Source organism: Venustampulla echinocandica (assembly GCF_003357145.1).
Source record: "Venustampulla echinocandica strain BP 5553 chromosome Unknown scaffold_1, whole genome shotgun sequence".
Lineage (NCBI taxonomy): Eukaryota > Fungi > Ascomycota > Leotiomycetes > Helotiales > Pleuroascaceae > Venustampulla > Venustampulla echinocandica.
The window spans coordinates 5,281,271-5,306,625 of NW_022474206.1; the positions used below are offsets into that span (position 1 = coordinate 5,281,271).

Consider the following 25,355-nt stretch of genomic DNA (forward strand, 5'->3'; position numbering starts at 1 on the left):
ACAATCCCACAATTAGCACGTGGTACTTCGTACGGTACCTGTACGGAGGTATGCATTGCGCACAAAGACGATGCAAATTACAAGCCTTTTGATTTGCGGGAGCCAAGCAACGCCAATGCAGATTCCCCCGTGGCACCAAATATAATAATAATAATAACAAAGGGCTCCTTTACTGGAGTGCGCGATACGAGACACTAGAATTAGGTACCACCTGGTGTTTATACTGTTCTGGGTATTTGTTGCTAGTGTCCTTTCAGGGCAACGGCAGGTCGTTGTCTTAACCCACAGGGTGTTTCGCTCCCTTCTTAAACATCTTCTTCCATTCCACGTTCCATTCCATATTCCATTCGGCATCACCCTCAACATCAGCACCACCCCAGGCTTACATTTAGTTTTCCCCAACATACGCAATCCCAGGGCGCAGTGCGCATTTTCATCCAATTGGTCATTACGACACTCCAGGCACAACACAAGGCTCTCTTCGCCCAGGCGCATCTACTCGTGTCACCAACGCGCCTCCGCCTCAGCCCCCACAACCCAAAATCTCCAGACCAGCTGGAACACTCACGACTACAAGGCTGCACCGCCGAGGCTATCTGGATTGGATTTTGCTGTGTACTACGGAGTACGTATATAGAGCTTCGCCAAAAGTCTATTATATCAGGGTCTCGAGTCGGCGGTCGCAATTGAATTGGAAAACCTCCTTGATTTGATCCACCGGCGCACTTGGCGGCCACCATCTACGATATTGGCACCGCACTGCCCAGAGCCTAACAACTTATCCTCCCCGACCCATCTTGGCCTTCCGTGGCATCCCAAACCCTAGAGTCTCATCCCGCAATAATGTCGCATAGTTTTAATCTACGTGGGTCATCCCTCCGAGAGCTTTCTGGCGTGCTTCTCCCTCGTCGTTCGCCTACTAACAACGTGTTTACAGATTCGGTGCGCCGCGCTGCGCGCAAAGAGGCCTGGTATGGCGATTCTATGAACCCTTTCCGCAAAATATCGAGGGCAGCCACCGTCCCGACCCCGGGTGTAGATAGAGATATAGAGGCTGCTCAAGGCGTCGAGGATGAAACGCCACTCTCCAACGTGCAAACAGAACCAATGCCACGGGCTTCGAACATAAATGATTATAACGACACGGTGGAGGAACTAAAACCCCATGGCCAGCCAGCCCAAGACCAAGTGCTAGAAAGGAGAGGCAGCGAACCCCAAAGCGGAACGACAGCGGTAGAGAAACAATCGACGCATCGCATGCGCAGAGGTGCCAAGTTTTGGCAGCGAAATAAAGATGCTGCCGAAGGCCAAGATGAGGATAAGCCCAAGAAAAGGCCTTGGTATAAGGGGAAAATCTTGGCACATAAGGAGCCTTTCACCGTCAGGAACCAGCTGTCTCGAACCATACTGGGTTCTTGGGTAAATATTCTACTTCTCGCCGCCCCCGCAGGTATCGCCCTGAACTATGCCAAAGTGGACGGGAAGGCCATCTTTGTTGTCAACTTTATCGCCATCATACCCCTAGCGGGCATGCTAAGCTTTGCGACCGAGGAAATTGCTCTTCATGTCGGCGAGAGCTTGGGTGGCCTATTGAATGCTACTTTTGGGTAAAGTTTCCTCTCTCTTCTCTGTTTATTTGATGCACAGAGCTAATTATTTTAGTAACGCTGTCGAGTTGATCGTCGCAATCATTGCTCTTTCAAAAAATGAGATCACTGTTGTCCAGACGTCCCTTATAGGGAGCATTCTCTCTAATTTGTTGCTCGTCTTGGGCATGTGTTTCTTCTTTGGCGGCCTCAGAAGACCGGAGCAGTATTTCAACCAAACGGTCGCGCAGACTGCAGCCAGCCTACTCGCCTTAGCAGTTGGCAGTGTTATCATCCCTACTTGCTTCGACGTATTCTCTAGCACCGACGTCACCAGGGCGCCAGAAGCCAAACTTGCAGCAATTTCTAGAGGGACGTCCATCATTCTTCTCGTGGTCTACGGAGGCTATCTTTTCTTCCAGTTGAAAACCCATGCGATTGCTTTTAATGAGCAGAGCCAGAAAGTACCCATGAAACCGCGCAAGAAAGCGCTGCCCCAGGGTGCTGTCTCCAAGGTCCTAGCCCAAGCGGGTGGAGTTGGCGCCGGCCCAGGAAGGGCGGCCGTGGAGAATCGTTTATCGGAGGATGAACTGATCAATCGGAGTGCCCACGAGGAGGAGGAGGAGGAACCCGAGGAGCCCCAACTTCATATTGCAGTCGCATGGGCCACTCTTGCCGGTGCCACAGCTATTATTGGACTATGTGCCGAGTTCATGGTTGATGGTATTGCCGCTGTGACCGAAGGCGGTGCTGTATCTGTTGAGTTCGTCGGCCTCATCTTGCTTCCGATTGTGGGAAATGCTGCTGAGCATGCCACAGCCATTACTGTCGCCTGCAAAGACAAGATGGATCTTGCCATTGGTGTTGCGGTTGGTTCTAGCATGCAGGTTGCTCTCCTCCTGATTCCATTGATGGTGGTGATTGGCTGGATCATGGGCAATGACCAAATGAATTTGAGCTTCGATGGTTTCCAAGTTACCGTTTTATTCGTCGCCGTGCTGGTTGTTAACTATTTGGTATGCATTAATCACACCCTTATTGCCCGAACTCATGCTAACATGGAAAAAGATTATGGATGGGAAGTCACATTATCTTGAAGGCATGCTTCTTCAATGCCTGTATTTGTAAGTAGTTGGGATTTCCTGCTCTTCGTTCTGTGCTGATGGTTTTTAGGATAATCGCCGTGTGTGCATACCACTACCCACAGAAAGATCCAAAGACGGGCATAGCGATCCCTGGAACATAGGGAAATCCAGAGAACGTGGCTGGCTGGCTCAGCCATCGTCAGAAGCAAGAAAAGAGGTCACAGAGAGAAAGGCAAGATATAAAGAATAGCTAGTTGTTTTCATTGTAAAGCTATAGGACTGTAATACTGAGACAGATCAACTCCATCTATCTATATCATTCCCCAAGTCTGTGATAGCAATAACCTTTCAAAGGAATATCTTCCAGTAACCATACTTCTAGTCATCCTCTCGAGCAATGAGCCCACCCAATTCTCATACCGTACCTCGTCGCCGATATGGACGCCGTCCAAAACAAGAGAAAGCACACTTCGAGCAACATAATGATAGTATCGGCTACGCTGTGCGTCTCTTGACTCGTCGAGTCACCGCTTCTCCAGTCTCGTCGTCTTCTGCGCTCGCATCCTCATCGGCCTCCCATTGTTTGGGGCGATACTTTCTCGTGAGATGCCCCTTTGATCTTTGATTGGACATCTGCGAAATCCAACCATGTTCTGATGCTTGCCTTGCAGCGTCCCTGTCGAGCTCATGTTTTCCGATCAGGTGCATGATCAACCCCTTATCAGTGCCGAATTCGTGAGAGTTGGTGCAACCATCAAGATGACAGGCTGTCGGCTGCCAAGTCCTTTTCAGGGTTGGTGGAAAGAAGCGGGCCCGGTCTGCCCTCGTCTTCAAGTCGTGTGCGTTGGTCAAGTGATTCGAATAAGAGGATGACTTGAACAGCGTCTCATTAGTACATCCGGGATATAAGCAACGAGCTGGCCATATTCCACTGTGGTTCCTCCGTAGGTGGGCGTTCAGAGTCTTCTTGGAAGGGTAGATATGTGCTGGGTCACACCCCTCCGGACACGGAGTTGGCGTGAAGTTGTGTACACTATTGACATGCATGTTGAGCAAATGTTGGGTAAGGAACTTGGCCTCACACTGAGCACAGTGAAAGCTTTCTCCGTGCTCCCGACGGTAGACCTCTCGAGCAACATACTCTGGAGAACATATAGCTTCGTGGGCGATGATGGCTTTCTTTTGGATGGACACGTGGGGGCATTGCGCTGTTGCTTGACACTGAAAGGTCATCGGTGTGGGCGAATCGCGTGAGTTTCCCCGAACTGAGTACTGACCAATGCTCTCCTCATACGCAACGCCGTTCTCATATTTCGGCCACTGGTCGGCAAAGCGTGTACAGTTGACAATGTTGATCCTAGAGAGATGAGTGATGAAGTCGGTAGTCGTCGGTTGATCAGGAGCGTCGTCTACATCAGGCCGAGCCAGCAGTGCTTGAAGGCCTGTGATATCGATATCATTGTCTGCCTCTCCTTTCCCATCGGCTACACCAAGGCTCAGCAATTGAGACTGCAATGCTTCCAGTTGGGTAGCGTCTACTTGGACGCTGTCCAAGTCCTCATCTTCAAGGAGTCGTGGATCAATATTAGCGAATTCCAGACTTCGTGATGATCTTGGCTCCTCTGTCACGGTGGCAAGGTCGACGGGGGGCCAAATCGGGGGGGCCGCCGATTCTCGGGTCGAGGTTGACTTCTTGGTTGAAGGGTCGGGGGTAGCAGCCTTGATGTTGCTTGACTTCTCTGACAGCGCGCCCTTCTTGACGGTGCTCTTCCTTTCTGGAGCGGCCGTGTCGATGAATTGTTGATGACGTTGAGCTCGAATCGCCGTTCGAGCACGATCTTTCGCGTTCCGGGTAGCATGATCGTTTTTGTGGGGTTCATTGAGGCGCTGCCACTCTATTATCTCGTCGTTGCTCACACGAGCTTTGACCACGTCCAGAGCAGACTCATCGCTAAACTTTGCTCCCCAGTGATTCGTATATTGGGCAGCAGCACGGTCGTTGTAGGTCTCGCGAGTGTGGGGTCCCGTGTACATCTCTGTTACGCCATGTATCATAGTTACCGGGGCGTGGGATAGCGTCTGTCGGACAGTGTCATCAACAAACCCAGCCGTGTGGTCTCGGGGGAGATGGGCCACGTCTTGAGCGTTGCCATACCGCAGACAGTGTAGGCGTACGGGCGAGAGGATATTGCTGATGAGCCCCATGTGCTTCAGCGTCATCAACACCTGACCTGGGTGCGCCGGTTTCTTCAGATCCACGCATCTCATCTTGTTTGCGAGGATAGCTGTAAGGACTGGTCGATCCGGGGACGTCCAAACCACGCACGAATCGGGAGAGGCCACTGCGTTCTCGAGCACTTCGGACAGCGTCGAACCAAGAACCAAGCCGTGTCGAAGAGCATGTACGAGGAGCAAGGAGATCACACACATGTGGTCCTCGTTGGCATTCTCTTCCATGGGACGAAAGTAAAAGACGCCGTCCATATTCAACGTATCTTTCATCCCCTTCATGTACGACAATGTGATGCGAGCTTTGATGTTGGCCAGCTTGGCTTCTTCGATCACTTCCAAGGTGATGTCTTTGTACTTGACGTACTGGATACCGTCATAACCCAAGGATCGCGTGACATCTCCAACTCGCATTCCCACAGCGGTAATGAGCACAATGGAAAGAAGTTTCGCGATGACCAGATCCCAGTTTCGTGCTCCGAATTGGAGGTAGTGATCCAGCCATGCGCGGGTCATGCGTGACACGATTATATAGTTCAGCCAGACTTTCTTCTTCCACCTCCCTTTGGTAAGTCGACCGGCTTTGATTGCATCGTCCAGCCAGGTTTGAAGTCTCGCCCCATCGTTCGCTGTGAGCTTGTACCCCGACGCTTCCGTGTAGGTGAACGTGCCATACGAGGCGATGTGTCCGAAGCCGCTCACGATGTATTCGCTGCTAGGTACGGGCTTGCCTCTGCTGTGTGGCTTCAGCCTACCGATGATGGTATCGAAGAAGCGGAGGACGTCGTCGCCGATAAAGGGCAGCCCGATAGATTTCCTGAGCGTGTTTTGACGGAAGGCGTTGAAGCGTTGCATCCAGCGTTGTGCGTTTTCAATAGTGCGTGGAGCCCCGCGACCAAACTCCAACGACTTGATGGCCTTCTTGGAAGAGATGCGGTCTTCGTCTGCATGCTCGATGATCTCCTGGATACTCTGTTGACCCCGTTTTCGTCTGCCCTTGACTACGACTGGCTCAAACTCAATATCCGACGAGTTGAGGTCATCACCCATGTTGTTCGCCATGCTTGCTTGCTGGGCTGCTGCCTGGCTACCGTTAGATTGGACGCTGTCCATCTAGAGAGGAAGCGTGCCTGACTTACCAATGCGAGTACACCTGCTGTTTGATTTTAGTTGAGCTTGAGTGCATTCATGGCCCCGAAGAGCTTGTGCATGAGGTGAGGTGAGGTGGTGATGATGTGGAAAGGTGAGGTGAGTTGGTGACGATGTGGAATTGAGGTGATGTGACGATGATGGGGAGGTGAGGTGATTTTATGATGATGAGGAGGTGATGTGATGATGATGATGAGGAGGTGAGGTGAGGTGGTGATGATGAGGAAGGTGAGGCGAAGGAATGTGATAGGGCGAGGATGGAAAAGGTAGCCCAAAACAGCAGTGACGAGGTTTTGAAGGCAAGCGTGAAGTAAAGGAGGAAGTTAACTTCCCCATAGCATAGTGGTGTCTAACATTCACCATCGTCGTAGCCACAGCATATGAACAGATTTGAGCCGCAAGAGTGCCGAATCTTCTGCAGATATCCACTCGAAGATTTTCTTCTCCACGACAACCTCAGGAGCACAACACATCAACGCTGCCGCGGATCTGTCAGCAATATGGACAGTGTCCAAGTACGTGTAGACTTCTTCCTTGTACGAATACAAACTGGCCGGAATAAGAGCTAACATGATTATCTGAACAGGCACGTCCGCCAAAACGGCGCAAGACCAAATCGAAAGAAACGCCGGCCTTCTACCACGTCATGCCCCCGGAGATTCGCAATGAGATCTATGAGCATGCAGCACTGCCAGAAACTGTTGATCCCGAAGCGCGCACCTTCAAGACCGTGACTTCAGAGGGGAACATCGCACCCAAGGACACCGTCCAGTCCTTCTTCCTAGACGCAGTCAGCGAGAGTGGCAGGAGTTCACTTTTCGAGAGGGATGTTGTCAAGATTACAGAGCTCACGCAGGAAGTGCTCACTCTCGTGATGCCTGGAATACTCTTCCAATTCAGCACACCCAGTGCCCTCGAAGTATTCGCCGAAACATTTGCGGCCCACAGCAACGTGTGCCATATTGTCCCGGAGCTACATATTGAGTTGAACTTGGCAAACAACTTAAGTCAGGCATCTCTCGAGGAGCTAGCCAAATTCAAAGCGACTAAGCTGCCACACGGTCGCGGTATCCAGATGCATGACCACGTCGAAAAGTGGATGCTCGTCATCAAGACTCTTCCCAAGACAACAACACACGTCCATCTGGTATTTTCGCACATTTGGAGAGATTTTCGAGAACTTCGTGGCCTTTCCAAGAAGCATGGCCTCTCAGAACGCACAGTCACCTTCCAGTTTAGGACGCCGTCCATCGAGCGTCCGGACCATAGCTTCTTTGAGGCCCAGACAATGGCGGCGGTGAAGGACCTGGAGGTTGCTGAACAAGCTGGGATCAGTGAGGAAAAGAGAGCCAAGCTCGTCAAATTTGGATGCAGAGGCTTCAATTCTACCAGAGTTAGGGGCGCGGATCACGAGGCGATACAAACTGATAAGGGCAAATGATGCGGAAGCGGAGTGGAGCGGGACAGTGTATGTTACAGAGAATAAGTAGAAGCCATCGCCTTCCATCTCTCCTTTGCTATTTTGTGCTGTAGGTTAACGTAGTTTCTCTTCATTATAACAACGGACACAATACCGGAAGCTCGAATACTTGGTACGCTGGCGGGGATATGGTCCTGCCGACGACCAGTGGATCCGGAAGACGGACCTAGGAAATGCAATGGAACTGGTCAGCTAGTCTTGAGGCTCGACAAGCGCCGGCGCTTAGCCGGCGACGGAATCCCGAGCGGCAGAAAAGCCGTTCTGATATTGATCTGTAACTAGGCGATGTACACGGTACCCTATTTTATCCTACTTTATAGTTTAAGAAGCATAGCCGGCAAATCGCTGGATCTGGGCGTACTCTTCTGCATTTATCCCGCTAGGTTTGGCAGTTTAATACGGCAGGCAGGTTATTGTTATCATATTGCATATTAGTCAGGAAGTCATTATTTGGAAGATTTCATTATATTCGTTATTCCCATGCTCAGCGCCCGACGCTGGCTATTTACTGGCTATTTACCAGCAAACGAAAACAAATATCAAACGCCCACGCTCAGAAAGCACAAAGGAAACCCCGGCGAAGCACTCAAGAAAGGCGTTTTGGCTTGGGGACCTGGGTAGAACGCCGGAGAGGAGCCGGATCAGGCGCAGGCGCAGGCGCAACCTTTCTCTTCGGAGGAGGATCGCCAGCTACCATAGCAAATTACTTTTTGTGTTTCGCGTCTAATCTCTGCCGAGCCAGGTCAAAGGTGTACTGGGCGTTCCGGAGTATCATCCAGTTAATTTTGCCATTCAGGAATCGCCGGGCCATTCTCTCCATGAGCTGGGCATCCCCGCGAAGTTTAGAGGGGACCTGAAGCCATGTTAGCCAGCGTTTATCCAGGGAAAATAGAAGAACCTACCTCATCACAGGATTTTCCCTGTGCAACACATTCAAAGCACTTCTTATCAGTGCTGGAAGGGCACCGGGTGCAAACTAGAGAAGGGTGGGCCGCAAGGTCATTCACGCACCCCAAGCACATATCCATCTTCAGGAGCGCGTCCTCCAGGTGCTCTTCGGCGATTTCCTCGCGCTTGATGGTTTGCTTCCTGTTGTCGAAGGATGAGTCCTTACGTTGGGAGAGAAGGACAAGGTTCTTCTCTCCCAACGCGTCAGCCATCTCCAGAAAAGTGGGTTCGGCAGGGCTGGCGGAACGCTTGCGACCCTCGTCGGACTGACTGGTAGATTCTTCCGACAGCGGGCGATTGGCTGGCTGTACCTCGAGATTTATAGGTAGGTTAGACTGTAAGGTGAAAATACATATGTCAGCTTTGAACAGATCTGTCGCGACACGTCGCGAATAGCCTCAACTGATTAGCTTCCATTTTTCAAGGAGGCAGACTTACCATCTTGACTGGATCAGCAAGAAAAGCTGCGTGCACTGCTTATCCGGAGGTTAGCCTGTATTTTCCAGCTTCAGGAATTACCCTTGCACTTACAGTTGATGGATTATTGATGGGAGTGATCTCAGAAAGGATGGAAAGGGTGGGCAGGGGCTGGTGGTGGGCCAGCCAAGTGGTGGCAGAAAGTGTGTAAGGAAGAGGAAGTAGAATCGAGGGGGAAATTGTCTAAGGGCTATTATACTCGGCAGCCTAGTCTGTACTGCCTGGTGCGGTATCGAATTGGGTGTCGGTGAGGCATGCGGTGAATAGCCTCAAAAAGTATTCACTACCTGGAGGAATAATCTCTGAATGCCTTCACTCCCAAATGCTGGAGGCCGGCGTTTAGCCGGCGAGGCTGGAGGCTAGCTCCCCAGAGAACTAGTAATATCTATTGCCTAGGTGCCTTCGCAGCTGATTGCTCTGTGTGACCTTACAATTCAGGTAGCTCATGATCACAATGTGACACAAAATGATATGTTTCAAATCTACTGAATTCATCGAGAAGAGAATTAAAGGTCCAACCTCCACCCCGTGCATTAACATTCCAGGTGATTTGTGCTCGTTTCTCCCAACCCATTGCGGAGAGCTAGACCGAATTCTATGCACCCACCCCCCCAAATTCAATAATAAGCTCTAGTCTACATGCTCATGCCCGATTGGACGCCGTCGATCAAGCGGGGATAGCGGTGTTAGCAAGGGCTTGATCAATGTGAGCGATGCAAATCTCAATATAGCCGACCCCATTGCTGTTTCCGGTTGCCAATTGCTCGGCGTGAATGGCCATCACCTGCTCCTCGAGAACCTTAAGAGCCGTCTTATCAACACAATTGCCGATCTTAGTCATCAATTCGTCCATCGACGCATGAGTGGTGACTCCTCCGTGCTGCTCCCGCATAGCTTTTGCTTGTGCTTTGAAATAGTCGACTATTTCTTGCAAGGCAGCCTTCAACCCTGAAATGAACGATCTGAGATCAGATACTGTGTCGGCTGACTCGGACACTGTCCGAGTTGCAGAGATCTCATCGTCCTGGTTACGAATTCTAATATCGTGAATGATACCTTTCACGACCTCGTCCAATTGCTTTGGCTTCCAACCTGCTACGGCACGGTCATGGCCCCACAGAAGAAAGAGTTTTAGACTTTGATAGGGCAATTCACCGCCGAGATTAGTGCGCCGAAGAGCTGCATGTAGTTCGACCACTAATTTTGGATCAAGTTCGATCATTCCCGGGTACATAACCTATGTATACATTAGAGTTGACTAAACAATCGTTACAAGGTCAACACATACCTTAATAGCATTTACTGCTTTCTCAGCCTCCTCTTGCTCCAAGTCCTCGTCAAAGGTGTAGAAAGAAAGTATTCCTTCGTTGTCCGGCTTACTACGAAGATCCGGGAGGATATTCTCCAACGTAGTCTGCAATGCAGCAAGTGCAGAAGGCTGCTTTGACATAGAGTATAACGAATACTGTATCATGAGGATATTAGCAGCGTTGACTATTGGCGTAATCGAAATCAGATTGGACGGCGTCGAATTATTGGCAGATATAGGAATCAGAGCTCTCTGGGGTGGTCTTTTGTCGCGAGCTGCATGCTTCTTGCACGCGAGTCCCAACTGCGAACGTCTGTCTTTGACAGTGAGACCGTCCGCAACGTCGTCCCATATCTCCTGAAAGTAGAAGATAGCCTCGCCTGGGATCGTCCGTATATTACACAAGCCATGTAATTCATGGCATGAAACGTAATACTTAATGCTTCCTGATGAAATATTGTCTGTAGTTGGTACGAGTGCCCTCAAGACGTTATTGTATGGCGGAAGAACTCCTCTTGCAGCACGTTGGCTTTCTCGCACCTTGTCTCTAGATTGACCAGTAGCTTTCGTGCTGTACTTGAGCGGGTTGTCGGCGAGAACCAATCCTACTACTAAATATTCAATAGTTTCAGCTCTCGAATCGATTTCTTCCTGTGTAGGAAGAATAGACAGTGTCTGATTTGCTGGTGGTGCATCGTTTTGTACTTGGTATTGCTGTGTTGTTTTGCGTCCTGCCTTTGACTTTCGTGCCCAGATTTTCTGAAATCGTTTCCGTCCTGAAACGCCTATGGTAATCCGATCGCCGTGCTCGTTCTTGGCAATATCGTTCTGTCCGTCTGTGATAATGCCGGCTTCGAGATCGTCGTCGTTTGGACGCCGTCTTGTAGTCCCTGATCCAACAGGCTCTCCTACAGCTTTGCTGGATGATGCGGTCAACATCGCTCCCGTGGGTTGAAAGCAAGTCTCGTTTTGGATGTAGATGATTATCTGTGAACAAGTTAGGTCGCGGAAGTGGGACAATTGGTGGTAGGAGAATTCACCAGATAACTTTCGAAAGGAAAGAATTCGTCCACTGATGTAGGTTCGTGAGAGGACAAGCAAATAGTAGAGAGAACCGTAAAAGCAAGTATGTAGATAGTGTGTGAAGCGTGTGGGAGATTGTAGAGTTTGGGGAGAGGTGAGGCGAAGGTGTTTGGGGAAAGGTGAGGTGAAGGTGTTGGGAAAAGGTGAGGCGAAGGTGTTTGGGNGGGAAAGGTGAGGTGAAGGTGTTGGGAAAAGGTGAGGCGAAGGTGTTTGGGGAAAGGTGAGGTGAAGGTGTTGGGAAAAGGTGAGGTGAAGGTGGCTTCGCAGCCTTTGATCGCCCTGGAGCAATCTGGCACCTCTCCTCAACAGACGAGTTGTAAGTTAACTCGACACTATATCTAGAGGCGGTTCTAATGTGTTCGATTTAGACGCCGTCTATCCATCGCTATGGATATGAACGAGACCAAAGAAGAGATAAAGGATTCAACCTTTCTCAATTTCAAATTGAGTATCGAAGGAATCATACGGGCGCGTAACACACCGAAGAAAAAAGGCGTTCGAGGCAATGTCGAAAGCGAAGAGAACCTGCAGACCAATTTGAGAAACGACGTGATCTCAATCATGACAAATCCACTCTCTCAAATATCAAAGTTGGATCCAGTATCTGGGCTTGCCTCAGATCAGGTACAAGCATTACGAGCCTTGTACGCTATGGTCAAGAACAAGACGAACCTTGATGGGAAGCTGGAAACTGCAGTAAAGACAACTGTGAAGCTTCTCAATCCAAATTTTAACTATAACATGAACGAAAAGGTAGTCGAAGACCAGAAGGATGACAATGAATTGACGACTGGTACGTTGAGTCGGACGAAGAATGATTCATACGGCTAAATTTTCTTGTAGATTCCAGCATGCCTGTACGAAGAAGCACGCGCATTGCTCAGCTACCGCAGACTTCTTATCATGAAGATGCAGATGATATGTTATCGATTGCTGGTGTTGAGGATGGGAGTGATGGAGAGGAGGCTTTCAACATGGCAGAAGATTATGAGAATGATTGGGATGAGGACGTGGACGGACAAGATGAAGTGATGGACGACGTCTAAACCGTTGCATGAGAGAACAAATGACTTAGGATACTACTCCCATCTTTGAACGAAGAATGACTCGGGCTTTTCCTGCAAATCTGCAATCAATTTTTGCCGCAGAGTTCTGCAACATTTTGATATTCCTCTGCATCTGTATCAAGATGCCTGTAAACTATCTGTGGAAACAGCTATGTACTTTTCAATCGAGATCGTCCCAAACCTGTGGCATAACCCCATCTTTTCTCGTGATCTGGGTGTTGATCCTGGAATTGTGCCTCTCCTTCCGATCACGAAGCCCTGCCTTGTACTTATCCACGTTACAATTATCAGCCAGCAATCTAAAGACCCATACTGGTCTCCATTGACCAGGTCGATGGGAGCGTTTGATTGCTTGCCTCTCCCACTCACATTTCCACCATGGCCCGCAAATAATCACCACATTCGCTGCGGGAATGTTCAACCCGATACCCCCAGCCCCTCTAGATATAAGCATTACTTTCGGACCATCAGCCTTCTCGAAGTCTGCCAAAGTAGCGGCACGTCGCTCAGGATCTGTACGACCGTCGTACCGGATACATCTGATGGGATCGTACATGCTTTCAAATGCGATTTGGACAATGTCCAAAAAGTAAACACTTTCATCAAATACGAGCACACCACAATCTGGCTCAAGATCTCTACGCTTGTTGAATACATCAACCAATGCTATGATTCGTGATGATTTCCATTTATCACCGTGCGTCAATGTTTCTCTCCAGGCTGTCCACTCCTCGATCTCCTTCTTTTCAAAGAGTTGATCCGCAGCGGCTTGATCGTTCCTTGTTGCAGGTTTCATTAGGTGCATAATCAACACCAAGGCTGGGTGCATAGCATGTTGTAGAGCCCGGGTAAGATACCCCCATGGTTGTAGAGCTTTCTTTCCACCAAGTCGGACAGCGTCCTTTGAATTCATGCCTTGGATTCCGCGGTGTTTTTTGTAGTTGTAGTTTGATATACTCTCTTCGTCAACGTTAAGGCTGAATTTGAAAACCTCTTCGGTAAGAGGTGGAAGCTCGATGGAATCTTCTGGACGTCGAACGATGAAGCTGTTTAGCAGCTGGATGAATCTCAGAAAGGTTACCCCTCTGGGGGCTGTCAGTCTCCCATTTGCGGCTTTACTGGCGAAGAGCGCTCGCATCACAGATTTGCTTCTGATGTCGTGCCCTTTTAGCAACTGGGCATATGAATAAGAGTCCATCCACGTATTGTCCATGGGACTCCCACTTAGCATGAGACATGCGTGAGCCATGCCTCGCAGCTCGTTTATGGCTGCAAATGTCATGGATTCCGAATTCTTGACTGCAGTAGCCTCGTCGAGGACAAGATAAGGACTCTTCACTCCTTCTTGGTCAGAGAATATATCAGAAAAGATGGATAAGCTTGGGCGCTCCAAGTCTTTACCACCGCCACCGCCATTGCTCTTGTATTTGTTGACTGCGTGATAATAGTCGCAGAGCTTTCGGTATTGACTCATCACGAATGCGTAAGATACGAGTACCACGTCATACTTTGTAAGTTCGAGCGGGGAGATATTAGGGTCACGAAGGACGAGCACTCGGACGGTGTCCTAGTAAGAGAGGATCAGTATCTGGTGATGGCGGTCGTGAAGAGAACTTACCGGTTGGAAGAACTTGGCAAACTCTCCTGACCATTGAGCTACGCAACTGGCGGGAACAACTACGATCGAGAAGCGCTTAGCAGTTGACATTGCCTTAACAACAGCCATCATCGCTGGTAGAGTTTTGCCGAGTCCAGGAGGATCCCCAAGCAGAAGGCCCTGAAGAGGGCTTTGGGAATTGTACTCGATCTTCGCAAGGGCAGCGTACTGATAGGCTTTTGGTTCAATAGCGAGATGCGGGCATGGTGTTGGCCTGCCGGCAGTGGGTGTCTGATGAAGGCCGTTCTGCCTTTATGTGAGTAATCGAGAATGGACAACGTCCTTTGAGTAGCAACTTACAATGTGGTCCCCAAGACCCTTCAACCATTGCATGATCTCATCACACTCTGTGATATCAGTATCTTCGGGATCCTCGATCTCCACGTCTTCACCACCAGAGTCACCATCTATAGCAGCACCGCCGGTTTCGCCGTCACCTACAAACAAAGAAGGTTCAGAATCCGTCTGCTCGGCGTCATCCATGTCCTCATCTTCTGATTCAACCGACTTATCGATGAAGCCGTCGCCCGCAACGTGAGCATTAAGAATCGCTTCTTTGAAGTCAACATGAACATGACGATCCAGTGAGATTGTCGCTGCGAGTCCTGCTAGACTGCTGATCAAGGATTGCATGGTTACAGCTCGAGGAGGTGACGTTGGTTGAGAGGGTGTGTGTCAATGGGGTGAGCGTCTGTACTGGAGAAAAGACCTGATGTATTGGACAGCGTCGAATCTGCTGATTCTGCCTCCGTGGTAATTGATGCGGTATGAGGTTCAGCACGGGGTGTGGAAGTTACAGCCGGCGAATCTCCAGCCAGGATTGTGAGTTGGAGATACTATGGCGATTATAGGAAGAGATGTTGATAGGTGGCAGGTGGTTGCTGATAGAAGGGTAGCTAAGTTTCGTGAAGCTGGAAATATAACGTTCAAGATTCAATTGTATAATAGTATTTTCCTACTCGAGTTCACTCTCGCCCTCAAGAACACAAGAGCCTTCGCCTTTCTCAACTTTCTCCCACTTCTCCCCGACCTCCTCCACAACCACCAACCCTCATCGCGTTCACCCTCACCTTCGATATAAAAAGCCCTCAACTTTCTCCCACTTCTCCCCGACTTCCTCCACAACCACCAACCCTCATCGCGTTCACCCTCACCACAATGGACGAAACCACATCATCAGGATCGGACGGCGTCCATAAGCCAGCGGCATCCAAGATGCCTCGCACCAAGAAAGAATGGGAGGCCCATATGGCTGTCCCGAGTACCAAGGAAGAATGGGAAGCTTATGCGTCTTTGTTTCGCGATATCTACGCCGAGGGTAAGACTTGGAACGAAAGTCTGGCGAAACTTGAGTGTTTCGCATTAAATGATCAGAAGGTGAGGTCCTCAATAAGTATCTATTAGATCCTAGCTTACAGGTATTTATAGGCACGTGCAATTAGTGGTGATAGTGATTCAGACTCGGACGAATACGGCCAGGAGGAAAAGGGAATAGCACCAGAGAGGGATATAGGTGACGTGGCATACGAGGGATCTGAAGAAGACGAAACTATCCAGGAGAAGGGCGATATCCAGCGATTCGACTTCGGTATTCCTCCTACTATCAATACAGAGGTTTGGGATTCGGACGAGGACATATCTGAATATAACGACGACAATTACGATGAATATTCGGAAGCATCTGAATCTCCTGCTGATGATTCTGACCTCGATGAGATGGACCTCGATGAGATAGACCCCGTCCTTCCGGAATCTTCTTCTTTTAACAACGAGGAAAGCGAGGATGGCGATGAGGAGACGGGTTCAGATATGTCTGCTCTTAGCCACTCTGATTCTAAGGGGACTGGAGATGACGATGACGATGACGATGACGATAACGATGAGGATGAGGATATTGAGATGAACGACCAGGATATTCAGATAGACGACGAGGATGTTAAGATGGACGACGTCTTTGAACAATGAATGGTCGGATGCCGTCACAGTGGCCCAATAATATACACAGTTTTGATGCAAAATAACTTTCCACCTTATAATTATAATTCGAGTATAGTATTTATTTCTACTTGTAAGTGTGTTAGAATATGGGAGTTATAGGAGTTCCCCTGGCCGGCTGATCAAGCCACTTAGGCACCCCACTTGGCACTTCTCCAGCACAAGGAAGAAATGAGATATGTGTATCCGTGATGAGCCAAATACTCGGATATCATCGCATCCTATGCTAATTAGTATATTATATGATGATAGACGCCCTGACGGAAGCAGGTACCGGCAGTACGGAGTATTCCAGACCAGATCGCCAGCCTCAATGGTGGGTGGTCACAAGAAGGTATTTTGACTTTTTTGCCTTCTTCGCCTTTGCCGCTCTCTTCAGTTGTCGTTCTTGATTATTCAATCTCTAACCGGCTGCAGGCTTTCATTCTTTCATTCAACGGGTCATGTGGTGACTTGTGAAGTCCAAACTTAGCGACCAAATATCTCCAGTACCAGAATGCCCACAATAAAGGTTTTCAAATCATTTGGACACTGCATCATTTCCTATGTGTTACAATCGTCCCCAACCTCTTCCCCACCGCCACCGCAGCACCACTCCTCTTCGTGCCCAATGGTGGCGCTCCCGCACCCCTCCCAACAGTACTCCCCCCCTCTCTCGCAGTCCGATTGACATTAAATGGACTGCTACGTCTTCCAGGTAGTATATGGTTTCAACCAAAAGGAAGTGGGCCTTACCTTCCTCGGCGTCCTGGTTGGTTTCCTCTTCGCCGTTGTCTCCTTCGGTATTTTTGATGCAACACTCTACAAGAAAGCCGCCTTTCGTGCAAAGGCTAAGTAGTCCTTCCTACGAATATCGCACAACGGAGAATCCCAGCAAACCCTTACAGAAGAATACCAGCACGGGTTGGTTGGTCAGAGCAGAGAACAAGAAAGAAGAAAGTACTTGAGCAGGGTGCCCTAAGGGTGCTGTAGGGAGGCCTATAGGGGCCCGAAACCAAATGTGCGTAGAATTTCGCGCTCTGAAATGGTTGACCGTGCAACCACATAGTATTATTCATTATATCGTTGCCAAGGTTGTGGCATATCTCCCCTGGAATAAGGCCACGGTCTTTGGGAAAGCAGACATGGACCGAATATGAGGGATGCTAGATCTACCAGGCGTATTCGGCCTCGACCTATACAGCCTCGGTACATTAGATAATATTTAATTTATTAATAAGTAACTGGATAATTACTTATGAAACACGATCATAATGGTCTCCAAATAACTGTCGCTAATCCCAGGGGAACGAAGATCTCAGCAGGGGGTGCTCGCCGAGTTTGTGATATCGAGGCAGTTGCAGGCTGTTGCAATCGAGGACTTGTACGCATTCGTGGGCTGGAATTCGGCTGTGTTTGTGATTCGCAGGATTCCAGTTCAGAAGTTGTCCCTACACTGGCATGCGAAGCTATTCGGATACTATCGGTGTTATTTCCTTGAGTCACCTGACCCTATACATTCATTTGCCTATATATATGAAGCTTTCACCCTATAGTATTAGGCTCCCTAATCAATACAATTATCATATTCTATAACTTATTCTGACCAATCAATTACCTGTATTACGTGTACTAATTTAGGTCCCAATTATCAACAAGGTGTAATAGAAGGAAAGGGTATAGTACCACGCGCATTCAGAATCCCCCAAAATCGGGGATAGTACCACGCACATTCAGAATCCCCCAAAATCAATAATCGCTGTGTGCGCCTGGTACTACCCAGAAAAGGACCCAAAGACAGGCAAGGTGATCCCTGGGACGTAGGGTCCGGCCATCCTCCCTTGGAGAAACTAAGACGCGACCTAACTCATCTTACGATATGTCCTGCCCTGTGGCGCTGGACTCTTATACACCACCTATCAATTCAAACTAGCTTCTTGGGCTTAGGATTCCCACAAGCCCCTAGCCAGAAGCTATGGCTTTGTGCCCTTTTCGACAGCCACCCTTGGCGGGTTATCTTAATCGTTTCACTTTAATATTTTCACTTCAGACACCCCTATCTACATACTCTGTTTATCTCCTTTGTGTATTATACCTCCCGCGATCCCCTTTATTGTGTTGTAAATAGTACTACTTGTTTGGATGGGTTATAGTGCTAGAATACATGGCGTCCCAACAGCGGTTGTTTTCATCCCTTTTCCGCTACTGGGCCCGAGGCGTTGGGCGGTCATTAGAATTATAAAAGCACAAGCTAGGTGGATTAGTTAGTTTTTATATTAAATCATTCACTGTAGATGAGACATTCACACGTACACCTGGAACTTTTGCAGGACTGTGATAGCGAGACATCGAGAACGAATGGACGTCTAGTTGTCCCACGCTTGGTGGGGAAGAGCGTCTTATGATAAGGGGCTGGTTACACTGCTCTTTGAGATAAATGCAAGGATGTAGATAATAATAGAGCAAAGTTGGCTGCAAGGAATATAATATCTAGAGTAGGAAGGGTTTCAAGAAGGGTTAGCTATATGCACCTAAAAACATGTAGCCATGGATTGAACATACCTAATAGTGTCTGTTGATGTTAAGCGAGTGCAGCAGCCCTGAGCATGATGTCGTATAGATATACATCTTGATCGTGCATAACAAGGGCAAAAGTTTGTAATAATCAAGAATCAGGCGATTATTATATAATAGGGAGAGCTGACGGCGAAACGGCGACAGTATCTACTTACACAAAGTAGTATAGTCTTCCTACATTTTTCACGTCGTACTTATTGTACATTTACTTATAGTACTACTTACTCCCTATTTACGCAAAGTCTTTTGCATTTTTTATTTTATTGTGTTTAGTTTGTTCAAGGGTACTACTATCTAAGTTTTTGATTCTGTTTTATTTTCCCACTTCCATTTACACCCGTGCTCCAATCTATACACATATCAACCCCCGGATGGTATCGCCGCTGTTTGACAATATCACTTAAATTAGGAGCATAATTGTTTCCTGGGCGTCGCCTGGAACTGACATTTAAAGTCGGAGCTGTCCATGTCGCCTTCACACCTCCCGAATCGACTAAATCTTCCCTACTCATTCTCGAGCTCATCCACAACTCTTCTTGTCTTACCTAATCTCAAATCCAGCCGTTATCACCCCTCGACTTTCTCTCCATACGTCAGTACTGGTAGCATCACAGCTTCCCCTCTGCGGCTGGCAGGCTGATTAGTCCACCTACAGATGCATGCCTGTCTTGACACTCATCACTGTATCCGTACCAATCCACTCACTTCCTTCAACGTTCCAGAAAAACGTATTGCCGCATCCAGAAAACGTCGTCACTCCAATTCACTCAACTACTGCACCTTGGTCTTCTTTAAGACTACTTCCTACCCACTTCCCTCTATTATTTATTACATCACTCGATCGTTTGGCCTTCTTACTAGCCACATCACTCACCAGCTCATCTTCCCCACTACTTCCTCTTCTGATACACACATTCCATAAATTACCAACAGTCTGGTCTTGCAAACAAGCCTACACTCTGGCAGCTTCGCTTTTTCACCTTCTTACTCAACCTCACCTTCTCACTTTACCCAATGGCTAATGAATAGCTCAACCGTCGGATGGTTCAGGTAGACTTGCTACTTACCACTCACCTTCACTGATATTTTATTCACCGATTTCGTCGCATGTTCAAAGGAAGGACTTCCACCGTCTGAACTTTCCGACGATTCTGCAACTCACCACTTATCACCTCTTTACCTCGCCTCTAACCATTTGGCGTGTGCTAACCAGAACCAACTTCTATATTGAATTCTAAATCGGCATTTAACACATTTCATTTTCAAGTCAACTTTATCAGTTCACCTCATCTTCTCCTTGAGCGCCAACCATACCAACTCTTTATCAATACTAATATTTCAGAACTGTCTCACTTCTTAAACTTCTTCGTCAAACTCTCATATCACCACCCTCTTAACACTTTTGCTTGCTCATAGAGACCAGTTCTCTAGACGTTTCACTTTGGTGGGTCGAGTATTGCCTATTCGGCCTGATCTCTGGACACAGTCTGGTGCGTTCTTTTGGATTAGCTAATGGGTATCTTGAGATTTAGATATGAGCTTCAAGGTGACTTGAACACCATGGACGACTTTGATAACATCAACGTGGGTATAGCCTTCGAGGACCTGTCGGAGGAACAAGAAATGGCACATCAGGGCCAGGATGATATACTAGTCAATACGGGCAATCTCTCAGCCATTGACCAACGAGAGCTGGATTCCATTCCACATCTTACCCAGTCAATGGAAAACGGCACCAATACTCGTCACTCCCCTCCAACTATATTTATCAGCAACGCTGATGACGCTGATGATGATATTATTATGATCGATCTTCATGATGCTTCCCAGCAGGCACAGCGTCGCTGGGCTGAGCATAAAAAATCAGGTTCCTCAAAGGTAAGCAATAAACCGGATAAAATTAAACAAGAGCCAAAGGAAGATCAATCTATTCCAGTTCTATCATCCACTGTGAAGAAGCCAGTCAATTCTCACCAACTTCTGGCAGCACAGAGGACGATGCTTGCTAGAAATGCGGGCCTTGGCGACCATGATGTTGGTCTCGGAAGCTCATCCAACCAACAAGTTTATGCGGAGGGCAGCTCCAGAAAGAAGCAGAGCGAGGAAATGGGAATTACCGACGAACATGCTTCCGTCGATACTGCTATGCGTTTTGACGACGATGATAACAGCTGGATGAATGCTGATCCTGACGAAGACGAAGAGTATCGATATCTCACCGAAAACCGCAACACCCTTGAGCGGAGACGAAAGAATAAAGAAATATCTGCCAATGATCTATGCCAGTTACTTGGAATTGAGAATAGACTACAAACTCTGGATTCTCTGAAAGCTGCTTCGGAGGGGCCCAACATATCGGAGCAGCCTGTGGAAGAAGAATCACTCTTCGTTGAAGACAATGTGGGGGACCAAATCGGGGAACACCATATGAGTGGTGAGCCAGCCACAAACACGCTTCATCCCAGCATGAATGGAATGGACGTAGATGATTTTGAAGGGTTTTCTCAGATGCTGGGCGAAGCACTTGATACTGGTTCTGAACAGCGTGGGGCAAAGAAATCCAGCAAGCCACGTAAAAAGCCTGAAAAGAGAGCAAAGGATGCTCGAGAGTTCCATGCACGAGAAACTCTTCGGCGTGAGAATGACCGCACGAAGGCGCGGCACAGGGAAGAAAGCAAAGCAGCTCTTGCAGGAAGTTCAAAGACAAAGGGCAAAGGCAGGGCCAAGAAGAATGCCACTTCAATAGCTTTGGAGCCGCTCCCTCCACAGGGAAATCCCGACTTTCAGAGTGGCACAGATAATGCCGCCAAATTGATGCTTGAAAATTTGATGGCTAATAACCCAATCGAAGACCGCATCAATAACCCTATTTTTGACGTTGGGCCCGAGCCCGAGATCACGGATGGAAAGATGAAGAAGGCGACACAATTCCAAAGATTATTCGCTAATATACCAAACGGAGGTTGCCAACGGACAGTCCGAAATGAGAAGAAGAAGCTGCAGTTGGCGTCCCGGTCGTTTGGATACGCGAAAGTTAGGGCAGTCGATGGGAAATGGTTGGTCAAGGGGATGAAATCTACTCTTTACCACCATCAACTCTTAGGTGCGCATTGGATGCTCAGTCGCGAGGTTAGTGGGGAATCACCGAACGGTGGCTTGCTGGCAGATAGTATGGGTCTGGGGAAAACAATTCAGACTCTGGCATGCATGGTTGGTAACCCACCATCCCCAGACGACTTGAAACGCAGGACTAAAGCCACATTGATCGTCGTACCTGCGGCAGTTATAGCCCAATGGGACGACGAAATAAAATTCCACGTCGAGGACAAGGTATTCAGAAAGGTCTTCAGGTACAAGGCTTCCTCCAATATTACAGTGCCTATTCTGCAGGACTGCGATATTGTTATCACATCTTACACCGAGGTGATGAAAGAATTTCCATTTCCGGACTCAAATGATCGCGCAAATATCCAACGTATGAGCTATAAGGAGTGGATAAGCCAGACCGAGCTGGATACAGGCTTTTTACATAAGATCAAGTGGTACCGTGTTGTGCTGGACGAAGCCCACGCCATTAAGAATAATTCTTCGAGAACCTCATTGGCGTGCCAGAACCTCCGATCAATATATCGGTGGTGTCTTACTGGAACTCCTATTCTCAACCGTGTTGAAGAGTAAGTCTCCTTGCTCGCACCTTAAGTCGCTAGGACTAACTTTTGACAGGCTCTTTCCTTATCTGCGCTTTCTCAAGGCGAATTATGCCATGGATTGGCAGACATTCCAGAAATATTTCTGCGACTTCGATACAATTGAGTGTCAAAATCGTCTATCTGCCGTCCTTAGCTATACGATGATGAGGCGAACCATGGGAACCACTATTATGAATCGCCCAATCATAACACTACCAGTACCCCACCCGAAGGTCGAATATATTAATTTCTCGCAGGAGGAAAAGATTATTTACAGAATTGTGAGAATCCCTACTTTCCAAAAGATAATTCTAGCTAACATATCGAAGACCGAAAATAGATTTCGCCAGACCCTCAATATGTTTATTGCCAAGGGTGATATCCGTCGCAAGTATGGTATCTTCATGGTGCAACTCCTCCGTCTGAGACAGTGTACATCTCACCCGTTTATGCTAGAGCGCACTATCAAAGAGTCGTGGACTAGCGATGATGTCGCGGAACTAAAGGACAAACTCAGTCAGCTAAACTCGAGTCCAACTCACCGGCCATTCTACGAACAGACCAGAGTGTGGGTCAATGAGGCTGAGGCCAGTAGAGCAAAATCTAGTGCAGGTGAAGGAATTCCGGAAGGGCAATTGTCTTTTGGAAGAGGCTCTTATGGCACGAACTTCAACATGGACAAGGCGCTCGAGATGTTGAGCGAAAAAGAGTTATACGCTAGCATCAACTGCGGCATCTGCCAAGATGTGCCTCAAGAACCAATGGGGACCAATGTAAGTGTTTGCTTCTACTAGAGACGCTTAGAATTGAAACACTGACTGGTAAGCAGTGTGGTCACGTTTTCTGCCGAGACTGCCTGGAGAGCTATATGAATAGCAAAGCTGTAGACCAGGATGTGAGTAAAAAATAGCCTATTCAATTTGAAGCAGTGTAATCTTACATGCTCTAGGATATCGAATGCCCTACTTGCAACACCGTTATTAGCCAAACGTTTAACCCAGCTGGCCATGGCATCCAGGAAGACGACGAACAAGATGCACCGGAACCCGGACCCAAGCCTCGACGTGGTCAGGGTAAGCAGCGTCGCCAAAAGAAGGTTCCGGAAAATAGCAAAGGCCGCGATGCTATGGGATTCGAGCCATATACCCCTTATTCAACGTGGCTCACGCATAGCGATACAGATTCCGGCTTCCCACTTGTGCCATCAGCAAAGACTGCTGCCCTAAAGTCTATTCTTTTAAAAGGGTTTACAGAAGCTCCTTTGGATAAGGTGCGCCTTAATCTCCTACTATTTTCTAGGGCATCTACTTTAAATTTTAACGCCTTTGCTAATCACTTACTTGTTTAGGTCGTTATCTACGTACAATTCCGCACTCTGGCCCGAATCGTCGGCCGTATGTGTAAGCAAGAAGGCTGGAACTTCTTATATCTAAGTGGTGATTGTACGCTGGATCACCGGAGCAAGGCTTTGAAGATGTTTCGTGATGATCCAGAGGTTCCAATACTAATTGCGGGTCTAAAGTGCGGCGGCTTGGGGTATGTTGTCCCTCCCCTCTCTACTGCCTTGCTTAACTAGAGTCACTTGACACTAATATTCGCCCTTTTTCTCTATTATAGGCTCAACTTCCCCTGGGCTAATCGGTGTATCTCCCTCGATCTATGGTGGAACCATGGCGTCGAGCAGCAAGCTTTCGGGCGCATCTTCCGTATCGGCCAAAAGAAAGAGACTTATATGACTCGAATTATTGTAAAGGACTCGGTGGATATGCGGCTGCTGACGATGCAAGCTCACAAGCTCCGCGACGTCGATCGAGCCATTACTGAAACCGATACCCAGCCAGGTCTTAGTTTGCATCAACTGGCCAATTTATTTGGATTCTTAAAGACAGATGCTGATGGCGAAATCGTTGCTATTGAGGCTGATTACCAGGACGATGACGATCCACCTAGTCCTCCTGGAAGCTCAGGCGTTTAGTGGACAGATTTGCCGCTGCTAGGGAAGTGTTTCGGGGATATGGTGGTTTATACCAATAGCTTATCAACATTTTGCCTTTATTAGCTTTGCCATCACACATAGAATGATAAATAGACGCGTTCAAGTTTACATTTAATGTTTTCTTCAATATTCGTGATTGTCTTACACAAAGTGCGACATTCACCTGCTTTCCTTTAAATTAAGAAAGAATTTCTACGTTAATTCTTATATAAATGTCTAACACAAAATGCGACATTCACGTACTTTCCTTACAATTCAGAAGGGATTTTTATGTTAATTCTTACATAAATGTCTTATACAAAGTGCGACATTCACCTACTTTCCTTAAATTAAGTCGAGATTTCTATTATAAATATTACATGATTGTCTTACTTAAAATGCGACATTCACGTGCTTTCCTTAAAATTAAACCGATATTTATATTTTAAATCTTTAAATTACTTTCTTATCCAAAGTGCGGCATTCATATGTTTTATTTATTTACCTATATACGAAGTAGTAATGTGGCCGAGTCGCCAAACCTCTTGTTAATGCCTTACAAAAAGTACGAGATTTATATATTTAGAATAAAGTAAGAACATTATAAAAATGTCTTATAGCCAGCGTAAAGTATAACATTTATATAGCCTTCTCTAGGACTTAAGCATAAGGCAAAATAGTTATGTTACATATGTTATCGAATCTTGATGGTACTAATCTTCAGAGCTGCTTCAGTACTAAAAATAAGGATACGGCGACCTTAATATAAATCCCGCAGACATGGATATCGATGTCGAGCTGGACGAGATTATAGATGTAGTTTAGGTCCTGTAGGCTGTTAGACAAGACAATAGATATGCTCTGGAATACTACTATAGGTACATTAACTAAGGAAATAAGCTCCACAGGGCGGAGATTGATGCTAACTATAGTCTGACAGATAATATTGTCCTCCTATTTAATATAACAAAGGGTTTCTAGCATCAGTAACCGGTGGGTGTATGAACTATATGATCCTCATGTACAGTTCATTCTGTATCACAGTATCACTAATCAATCTCCATTATAGA

The 25,355-nt window shown here is 47.7% G+C and overlaps 9 protein-coding genes across 9 annotated transcripts; 5 read left to right on the forward strand and 4 right to left on the reverse strand.

Moving 5' to 3' along the window:
- Positions 1-843: 843 nt before the first annotated feature.
- Positions 844-2,832, forward strand: BP5553_04245 (putative Ca2+-transport (H+ exchange) protein; the record flags this gene model as incomplete). The annotated part of the gene is made up of 4 exons (XM_032012868.1): positions 844-1,607; positions 1,663-2,602; positions 2,655-2,710; positions 2,760-2,832. 4 exons carry the CDS (start codon positions 844-846, stop codon positions 2,830-2,832), a joined length of 1,833 nt encoding a protein of 610 aa, XP_031872561.1.
- Positions 2,833-3,166: 334 nt separating this feature from the next.
- BP5553_04246 (uncharacterized protein) lies at positions 3,167-5,962 on the reverse strand (the record flags this gene model as incomplete). Its single annotated transcript, XM_032012869.1, has 1 exon — positions 3,167-5,962. One exon carries the CDS (start codon positions 5,960-5,962, stop codon positions 3,167-3,169), a length of 2,796 nt encoding a protein of 931 aa, XP_031872562.1.
- Positions 5,963-6,549: 587 nt separating this feature from the next.
- Positions 6,550-7,490, forward strand: BP5553_04247 (Uncharacterized protein; the record flags this gene model as incomplete). The annotated part of the gene is made up of 2 exons (XM_032012870.1): positions 6,550-6,564; positions 6,636-7,490. 2 exons carry the CDS (start codon positions 6,550-6,552, stop codon positions 7,488-7,490), a joined length of 870 nt encoding a protein of 289 aa, XP_031872563.1.
- An 831-nt stretch (positions 7,491-8,321) lies between these two features.
- On the reverse strand, positions 8,322-8,918 carry BP5553_04248 (uncharacterized protein; the record flags this gene model as incomplete). The annotated part of the gene is made up of 3 exons (XM_032012871.1): positions 8,322-8,382; positions 8,541-8,812; positions 8,916-8,918. 3 exons carry the CDS (start codon positions 8,916-8,918, stop codon positions 8,322-8,324), a joined length of 336 nt encoding a protein of 111 aa, XP_031872564.1.
- A 703-nt stretch (positions 8,919-9,621) lies between these two features.
- BP5553_04249 (Uncharacterized protein) lies at positions 9,622-11,202 on the reverse strand (the record flags this gene model as incomplete). Its single annotated transcript, XM_032012872.1, has 2 exons — positions 9,622-10,191; positions 10,243-11,202. 2 exons carry the CDS (start codon positions 11,200-11,202, stop codon positions 9,622-9,624), a joined length of 1,530 nt encoding a protein of 509 aa, XP_031872565.1.
- Positions 11,203-11,733: 531 nt separating this feature from the next.
- Positions 11,734-12,392, forward strand: BP5553_04250 (uncharacterized protein; the record flags this gene model as incomplete). Its single annotated transcript, XM_032012873.1, has 2 exons — positions 11,734-12,139; positions 12,190-12,392. The coding sequence occupies 2 exons, from the start codon at positions 11,734-11,736 to the stop codon at positions 12,390-12,392; spliced, it is 609 nt and encodes a 202-aa protein (XP_031872566.1).
- A 181-nt stretch (positions 12,393-12,573) lies between these two features.
- Positions 12,574-14,703, reverse strand: BP5553_04251 (uncharacterized protein; the record flags this gene model as incomplete). Its single annotated transcript, XM_032012874.1, has 3 exons — positions 12,574-13,980; positions 14,032-14,316; positions 14,371-14,703. The coding sequence occupies 3 exons, from the start codon at positions 14,701-14,703 to the stop codon at positions 12,574-12,576; spliced, it is 2,025 nt and encodes a 674-aa protein (XP_031872567.1).
- Positions 14,704-15,228: 525 nt separating this feature from the next.
- On the forward strand, positions 15,229-16,035 carry BP5553_04252 (uncharacterized protein; the record flags this gene model as incomplete). The annotated part of the gene is made up of 2 exons (XM_032012875.1): positions 15,229-15,447; positions 15,499-16,035. The coding sequence occupies 2 exons, from the start codon at positions 15,229-15,231 to the stop codon at positions 16,033-16,035; spliced, it is 756 nt and encodes a 251-aa protein (XP_031872568.1).
- A 4,146-nt stretch (positions 16,036-20,181) lies between these two features.
- BP5553_04253 (uncharacterized protein) lies at positions 20,182-24,285 on the forward strand (the record flags this gene model as incomplete). Its single annotated transcript, XM_032012876.1, has 7 exons — positions 20,182-22,295; positions 22,345-22,591; positions 22,640-23,083; positions 23,140-23,205; positions 23,260-23,580; positions 23,659-23,846; positions 23,928-24,285. 7 exons carry the CDS (start codon positions 20,182-20,184, stop codon positions 24,283-24,285), a joined length of 3,738 nt encoding a protein of 1,245 aa, XP_031872569.1.
- Between the last annotated feature and the right edge of the window lie 1,070 nt (positions 24,286-25,355).